The sequence below is a fragment of the Helianthus annuus genome, chromosome 9 (genome assembly GCF_002127325.2).
Source record: "Helianthus annuus cultivar XRQ/B chromosome 9, HanXRQr2.0-SUNRISE, whole genome shotgun sequence".
In the NCBI taxonomy this organism is placed as follows: Eukaryota; Viridiplantae; Streptophyta; class Magnoliopsida; order Asterales; family Asteraceae; genus Helianthus; species Helianthus annuus.
The window spans coordinates 184,382,838-184,391,636 of NC_035441.2; the positions used below are offsets into that span (position 1 = coordinate 184,382,838).

Below are 8,799 nucleotides of genomic sequence, written 5' to 3' on the forward strand. Positions count from 1 at the left end.
CTCCAAAACTAACCCAACACTAACCCAGTTACTAGTGCCCCACGTCATCAAAAAGCCACGTCAGCTGCTACGTCATTGGCCACCTCAGCTGCCACATCATCAAAAAATTCCACGTCAGATGTCATGTCAACACACAAGTGCCACATCAGCAGAAAACTAACTGGGTTAGTGTTCAATTAGTTTGGGAGTGCTATCGGCCAATAAGTTGAAAGTTGAGAGTGGTGTGACACAAATCGAAAATTGAGAATGATATTAACCAATTGATAAAAGTTGAGATCATTTAAATTCAATAGTTATTTTACCAAGAGTAATTGTATGATAGTTAAGTGTGTGATATTTAATTCATCACAAACAAACACTTTCCAATGTGTTTTATTGTCTCAACTCTCCACATCAACACTTAACCCACCCTGCATTCTAGTTAATACTCAAACTTACACCAACAAAAGACAAAATATGCTACTCTCCCACACCATTTCCGTACACATATCCCCCCTTTATATTTTCCCACACGCTCTCCACACTTTTCAGCTTAACTCACACTCATCTCATCTCTTATTTCTAACCGGTACAAATGGTACAAACAAAGAAGTTCCGAGGCGTCCGCCAACGACACTGGGGTTCTTGGGTATCCGAGATTCGCCACCCGTTATTGTATCCCCGCCGCCACCTTAACACACTAAATTTACATTTACATGTCACTTTAACTAACTAATGTTTATTTTTCTACATGTAGGAAAAGAAGGGTGTGGCTAGGGACATTTGAAACAGCAGAAGAAGCGGCAAGAGCTTATGACGAGGCCGCCATTTTAATGAGCGGCCGCAATGCCAAAACTAATTTTCCAGTGGCCAATGGTCAAACATCTAGCGACGGTGATGCTCCTGCCACTACCACTACAGCTACTGGTCTCTCGGCTCTACTAAATGCTAAGCTGCGCAAGTGTTGTAAGTCCCCCTCGCCGTCCCTAACTTGTCTTCGGCTAGACAACGAGAGTTCTCACATTGGAGTGTGGCAGAAACGGGCTGGTGTTCACTCGGAATCTAATTGGGTCATGACTGTTGAGCTTGGAAAGAAGAATGATAAGATTGAGATGGGGAGAAATACCGAAACTCCGGTGGTGGTAGATACGCCGCAGATGATGTCAGGAAGAGGCGGCGATGAAGAGGATGCGATTGCGTTGCAAATGATTGAGGAACTCCTCAACACAAACTGATGGACCAAACAACAAAATTAAACCTTAAACATAACTCTAATATTGTGTTACTCCAAAGAGGTGGGAGCTTCATTGGACATTTGAGCTTTTTACATCATCTAAGTATCATGTGTTACTCTCAGTCTAGTTTCATGAGTAGAATTCTATTGTTGCAATAAGATTTTTTCAATAGATATTTTTACTTTGTATTATGTTTCGTATTATTTATAACAATTATTGTAATCTACAATTCAAACGAAAAAATTTTTTAGAAGTAAATTTGGATATGTAACTTTTAAGCTTCTATAAAAGTGAAATTTATCTCCGTTATAACAGATCTTCTACTCTTAACCTCCAACATCATTTGTTATTTGTTAATCTAATATTTCTTAACTTAATAAATTTAATATGTAAAAGAATGTGAAAGGAAGGATTGCCATCAATTAACACATGACATCAATAAAATTAAGCATATGATTACAAAAAAAAAAATAATTATATAAATCCAATTAAGAAATATAGAAAATGGATATGAGCATAATGATTGAATTTAACAAAGAGTTGGTTATGAGAGGGGGCATATATATTATATTATGTCAAATTGCACAAAACCGACAAGAACAAGGACTAGACATTAGACCATATTATTATACAATTTGCTTTATTAGATCATAGAGGTTAGGCACATCAATTAATTGTAGCAAGTTGACATGAGGATCTTATTCAAGCTTTCAAAATATGTAAACATCATTTTACGATAAATAGGTGGAGCAATGTAGCAATAAACTAAAGAAGCTAGCATTGGAATTTCCAACCTATGCTATTGTGAGAAAATGAAAAAGACATCATAAAGTGTGTGAGTGAGTGTATACATACATACACACACACATACACACACACACACATACATACATACATACATACATACATACATACATACATACATACACACACACACATACACACATACATACATACATACATACATACATACATACATACATACATACATACATACATACATACATACATACATACATACATACATACATACATACATACATACATACATACATACATACATACATACATACATACATACATACATACATACATACATACATACATACATACATACATACATACATACATACATACATACATAGGCAAAGGATTATATATATTAAATTAGGTAGCTACAATGGATGTATAATGAATTAATGGTTCATTATACTCATAATTAACTTAGGTTTAACCCTTGATTACAAGCAATGGCGAAGCTTGAGATTTTCGACCGAGGGTCGAAAACGTATATACCTAAAAAATATAAAACCGGGGGGGGGGGGGGGGTCGAAAACGTATATACCTAAAAAATTCTATATGAAAACTACATACCGGACGCTACTAAGCGAAACCCCCCCCCCCTATTACAAGATGAAACTAGGCTAAAAGAAAACGAAATTCGGTTATATTTGAGTTGTCGTTCGTTCAAGACACTTAACTATATTTATTCTAATGTCAAATAGATCCATCATAATGTCTTTTACTCTTTTTTCCAGTCACTAACAAAAATGATTCTATCAAATGCTATAAAATTAAAAAAAAAAAAAAAACTAGACAGAGAAAATAATCTTAGATATTTTGAGGGGCTGTCAATTTAGGTGCTAAATTGGGGCACATACACCATATGTTATCTATCTCAACTTGAGCTTTATTTTTCTTTATAGCAAATACTTTTAATATTTTTTTATAGAACTAGACAAATGAGATGCTAACTCAACACACATTATATTCTTCTTCAACTGTTCCCACATGTGGTCTAAAATCACATTTCTATTCATAGTTTTGTTTCATACTAACCCTTTATAGCCTAAATTAAGTAAAATTTGAACTACTCAAAATGGTGATAGGCTGAAATCAATTTGGTCTATAATGTGTTACGTACAGTAAACCGGTCAAAGGATTATACGGTTATTTCTATTCATTTATCTTAGGAGTTATCGATCACAACCATAAACTATGCATATGACATGAACACAGAATATTCTATCTGATAGCCGCATTTGTCAGACACATAGCATTAGTTATGTAACGGTCAAAGAGCGAGACAAATTCATCCTGATGACAATAACAAAGAAGAATCAAGAATATACTACATATATGTTGACTTACCATTTTAATGGTGTAAAAACCGAATCAAGAGCATGGTATGATTCGCGGATAATCGTGGGATATGCTTTAACGATACTTAGGTTTATGTCCATAAAGGGTTATACTTCAACATTAGAGAAACACCGCGATAAAAGAAAAGAATTCAAACATGAAGTTCGGAAAGGAATTTCGCATTAAGATATCCGACATCATGCCAGAATGGGAACACGAGTGTATGTCATACAAAGACTTGAAAAAGCAACTAAATTTGATGGATCCTGGGAGCCGTGATGAAGGTTTCAAACGATTACTTCAAAACGAGCTTGTAAAGATGAATGACTTTTTCTCAAATAAGGAAGAAGAATACAAGAACAGATTACAGGTACTTGTTATGTCAACCAACCCCCCCCCCCCCCATTTTGTGTGTTTTTAACTTTGCAAGTAAACATTCAGGAGTTAAAAAGGGAGGTAGCTGATTTAGATAGCGGTGAAGAGGCAACACAAGTGACGGTTGATCTACTGCAATTCCACAATCAATTGGTTTTACTCCTTCGTTACTACGAACTCAACTTTGATGGTATACATTCTTCGCCTTGTAACAAACTCTTAAAATGTACAATGCTCTCATATAGTACTAAGTATCAATATATAAAACAGGATTCCTGAAGATTATCAAGAAACAAATGAAGAAAACCGGGGAATTGTTTACGTTGTCATCTATGCAGGGAGATGATGAAAAACTAGTCTTCATTGCCAATTCTCTTGACAAACTTCTAGCAGAGTGTGTAGAGACTTTAGTACAGCTGGTGCACTCAACCTAAGTAAAATAAACGTCGCGCAGTTTATGGGCACGGTGTAAATCAAGAAATTTCTATGTGTCTATACTATATATTGTATACTAATGTCTCCTCCATGATTCATCTGGGGAAGATGGAGCTTTTTAAATAGTTGAAAAAAAAAGTTCAAAGCGATTAACGACTTGAAACGAAATTATATACTAAGTTCAGTGGTTATGTTGTAATGTTAAATGTTATATCATATGTTCTTTGTGGGTAAACACTTGAAAATGAGTCGTTGAGTTGTAATCTTAATCAGCTTAACCGGTGCTCTTCGATTTACAATAAGGGTCCTTTATGAATTGTAATATCTATAGAACTTCTTTAAAGACATGGTTCCAATTGACAAAATCACATGTACTTTGTTCCTCTCAAGTTGATGTACAAAACTTCAAATACCGGCTAGAAGATAAAGTGGGTGTCGATCGTGTTTGGATGGCGGGTTGAATTGATGAACCTGGACACAACACATATATCTATTCATGTCAAATTCATCATCCCTGACGCGAATACACTTAAAATCGTGTAACACGAACTTGGACCGTGTAACCCATTTATATGAATGAGCCAAACACGAGGTGGGTTGTAAACGTGTTGTAAGACCATGTGTTGTGTAAGGGGTCTAAAGGGGCTTAAAGATGGAAAAGTGTTGCCATGTGAGTATGTGATGCCACGTATAAGAAACGTCGACGCGCCTTTTTTCTACTTCATGGGGATAAATATAATTGGTTGGAAATTTAAAAGAAAAAACACAAAAATACGCACCCACGCCCAAAGGACTAAAGCCCTTCCAAGCCCTTAGACTGGAAGGTATGGTGAGGCTCATCCCCAAGGGGATGGGCCGCCACGTAGACCACCACGTAAGAGGGTGTGAGGATGGGCCTAAAGGGGATGGACCTAGAGGGTGGGGGCTGAACCCATTTATATGTGTGTGTGTGTATGTATGTATGTATGTATGTATGTATGGATGGATGGATGGATGGATGGATGGATGGATGGATGGATGGATGGATGGATGGATGGATGGATGGATGGATGGATGGATGGATGGATGGATGGATGGATGGATGGATGGATGGATGGATGGATGGATGGATGGATGGATGGATGGATGGATGGATGGATGGATGGATGGATGGATGGATGGATGGATGGATGGATGGATGGATGGATGGATGGATGGATGGATGGATGGATGGATGGATGGATGGATGGATGGATGGATGGATGGATGTATGTATGGATGTATGTATGTATGTATGTATGTATGTATGTATAGGTGTGTGTGAGGGGGTGAGGCCTGGCTTGGGTGGCTGTGGGCGGACGGAGGAGGCGAGCCTGAGGCGGCGACGGAGCAAGGGGGTGGGGTGACTGGGGCGGCGGCAAGAGTATGGGCCTGGGGCCGTCCCCCTACCGGCAGGTCTTAATACACTAGTTGTAAAGAGTATTAAGTCCAAGAGCAATAAAATGCCCTTTACAACTGGTTACTTTATGGTGCCTCTTGGAAAGCTTTGGTCCACCCATTTGTACCATCATGTAACATATATTATATCCAACAAGATCTAGACACTTCCTTTCACTTCCCAATGACATTTAAACCCTTGAATACAGTCTTCTGAAAAAAGTTTTATTTATTAAAAATAAAGATACGGTATACCTTATACCATATACTACTGTATGCAATATCACTATTACTTTTCGGTGAGAAATTAATAAACCGGTCTAGAGTTTTATGCCATTCTGACTTAGAGGTGTAAAAAAATCAGTTACTATAACCATAACCGGGACATTAGAAAGCGTTTAGATTAGAAAAAAAAGATTGTAGGCTAGAAATCGGTTTGAAGATTTAGAACAAGAATCTGTTAGTAACCGTTTTTTACCTAAAATAACCGGTTAACCTGCTATTTCATTTTTATCTTTTTTTTACCATTTTGCCCTCATAGAAACTTTTTTTACAATTAAACAGGTTAGTTTATAAAAAAAAACAAAAAAAAAAAACGATTATTAATAACCAATTATAAGGTTAACTGGTCCTAAAATAACCTAATCGGTTACATAGGTTATGGTTTTCGATCCCTCAAACCGATTATTACCGTAACAGGTTTTAACGTGTTAACCGACTTTTACAGTCTTACCAGACCTCATGAAAAAAGACAACATACATAATTAGTAAATATAATGTGGCGTGGGTAGCAGTCAGTGTAGATAACACACCACCAACTCACAAGTTCAGGCGAAAAATGATGAAAGCTGTGTGTTTGGTTCTGCTATTTGCCCTAATAATAATCTTCATACCATCAGAATCCTCATCCAGATCATCATCAATCACCCTAAAACCTCAACCTAACCCTAACTTCAAGATCTTCAACTCTACTGATCACAAGGTGCGTTGTTTAATTCGCGTAATTTAAAAGCAGATTTCACTTAACTGACTTTTGATTTTCGTAGAATGCAAGAACCTGTTCGTTCACCGTAGAAGTCACCACCAGCTGTTCTTCCACTACTTACACTCGTGACCAGATCAGTCTAGCCTTCGGCGATGCTTACGGCAATCAGGTTCTCTTTCCGTACAATCCTATATAAACTAGTGGTGTGAAAAGTCGGTTCAGTTCGGTTCGTTACGGAGGCTTGATAATAACCACATAAGTCCATAACCAAACTTTGGTTATGGAGTTCGGTTTGAAAGGATAGTTCTGATTTGAAGGAGATATTATCTAGAAGAAAGTTTAATTTGGGTTAAAGATTATTCAAATGGGTTAAAAGATAGATACAGTTTACTTTATTAGTTTAATAAAAAGTTTGGATTATCGGTTTGTTTATCTATTTGGTTATTTTTATTGGAGTTAAATGTCATTTTAATCCTTGTGGTTTGGACTATTTTGTCAGTTTAGTTCAAAGATTTCATTTTTCACCTATGGGTCAAAAAGGTTTCACAATTGCCATTTCAGTCCACTGGGTTAGCTTTATTCATTTTTTCTGTTAACGAGAAGGCCAATTCGGCCATATAAAATGACCGAATTGCCCTTCTCATTAACAGAAAAAATAGATGAAGTTAACCAAGTTGACTAAAATGGCAACGGTGAAACCTTTTTTGACCCACAGGTGAAAAATGAAACCTTTGGACTAAACTGCCAAAATGACTTAGACCACAGGGACTAAAATGGCATTTAACTCTTTTTATTGAGTAAAGATTCCATAAAAATAGTTTTATCTTACAAAACGTACGGAACAGCGTGGAAAAAAAAATACGGTGACATTTCCTAATTATTTTACTCGTAATTACCCCAAAAGATCAAAATCATCTACAGGATCCTTTTAAAAAATTACCCTACAAGATCAAAATTGCCCTACAGTTCATTTGTAGAGTATTTTTTATAATTACCCTATGGGTGAAAGAATTACGAAAACATCACCGCGTTTTTTTTTTTACTTTTACACCCTATTCTTATGTTTTATACGATAAGCGTATTTGTATTTGATCTTTTGTCTATTTTTATTATTTAAATAAAGTTTAAGTTGGGTTAGAATTAGTATGAGTGTAAATAGATGATTAGGGTTATTGTAATCGGTGTGTTTTCATTGATTAATAATAAAAGAGTCGAACAAGTTCCTTTGTACCGTGTTTTTGTATTTGATCATATTTTGGTCAAGGGCTTGATTTTCTAACGTATTTGATCATATTTGGTCAAGGGCTTGATTTTCTAACAATACGGTTGTGAATCAATTTCGTTTATGATCGGTTAATTGTCCAGTGTATTTTTTTTTCTTTGTTCAAACTAAAATTGCTTCGATTAAGGTTTCCGATAAATTTTAAATAGCAATTCTCAGATTCTAGAGTGAGTTAATTTCAAATCGCAATACTCAGATTAAGTGATGATGATTGGAATAATGATTAGGTTTATGTGCCGAGAATAGATGATCCGTCGACGAGGACGTTTGAGCGGTGTTCATCGGATACGTTTGAGTTATACGGGCCGTGTACGTATGAGGTATGTTATTTGTATTTGTACAGGAGTGGATATGACGGGTGGATGCCAGAGAGAGTAGATGTGTACGGGTATAATATACGGGCGGTTTCCTTTTCTTTCAATGTTTGGATTCCGGCTGATGTTTGGTATGGACCGGATTACTGTTATGGCTACGCGGCTCGTATGGCAGCGAAATAGGGTCCGTTCTGTATCTATCCTCTCGAATAAAGGTTGACACGAGGTATGTGACCCGGACTACCTGGTCGCAATTGTACCATAATAATGAATATTGTCACTATGGGAGTTTTTTTAAAGAAATCCTGGAGATTCTGTATTTTGTGATGTATATTTGAAACTTTGAATCATATCTGGTTTCGAATCTTACAAAATATATATAATGGAGTCGAACAAAATGGTAAGAGAGGGATGAAAAGAAACTGAGAAAGCATGAGGGTTAAAACTTATGTTGTTCACAATGTTTGAACATTGGTGCATTGTCATGAGTGGAATTAATTTTTTCTTTTGGAAACGATGAGTACCCGCAAAATTTTAATGGTAATCAACCTTTAAATATGGATAATAATAAGTTTTTTTTGTAATATATTACAATGTATATAATATGAGCTAAGCTGAACCGAACTACCAAGCCAT

General features: G+C 36.3%; 3 protein-coding genes across 3 annotated transcripts; all 3 read left to right on the forward strand.

Annotated features, from left to right (window-relative positions):
• The first annotated feature begins 506 nt into the window (after positions 1 to 506).
• On the forward strand, positions 507 to 1,387 carry LOC118482280 (ethylene-responsive transcription factor WIN1-like). Its single transcript, XM_035977995.1, has 2 exons — positions 507 to 654; positions 737 to 1,387. The coding sequence occupies exons 1-2, from the start codon at positions 575 to 577 to the stop codon at positions 1,212 to 1,214; spliced, it is 558 nt and encodes a 185-aa protein (XP_035833888.1). The 5' UTR covers positions 507 to 574; the 3' UTR covers positions 1,215 to 1,387.
• A 2,036-nt stretch (positions 1,388 to 3,423) lies between these two features.
• LOC118482281 (SPX domain-containing protein 2-like) lies at positions 3,424 to 4,401 on the forward strand. Its single transcript, XM_035977996.1, has 3 exons — positions 3,424 to 3,726; positions 3,798 to 3,921; positions 4,002 to 4,401. Exons 1-3 carry the CDS (start codon positions 3,514 to 3,516, stop codon positions 4,163 to 4,165), a joined length of 501 nt encoding a protein of 166 aa, XP_035833889.1. The 5' UTR covers positions 3,424 to 3,513; the 3' UTR covers positions 4,166 to 4,401.
• Positions 4,402 to 6,346: 1,945 nt separating this feature from the next.
• LOC118482282 (embryo-specific protein ATS3B-like) lies at positions 6,347 to 8,546 on the forward strand. Its single transcript, XM_035977998.1, has 3 exons — positions 6,347 to 6,564; positions 6,629 to 6,736; positions 8,077 to 8,546. Exons 1-3 carry the CDS (start codon positions 6,421 to 6,423, stop codon positions 8,344 to 8,346), a joined length of 522 nt encoding a protein of 173 aa, XP_035833891.1. The 5' UTR covers positions 6,347 to 6,420; the 3' UTR covers positions 8,347 to 8,546.
• The last annotated feature ends 253 nt before the right edge of the window (positions 8,547 to 8,799 follow it).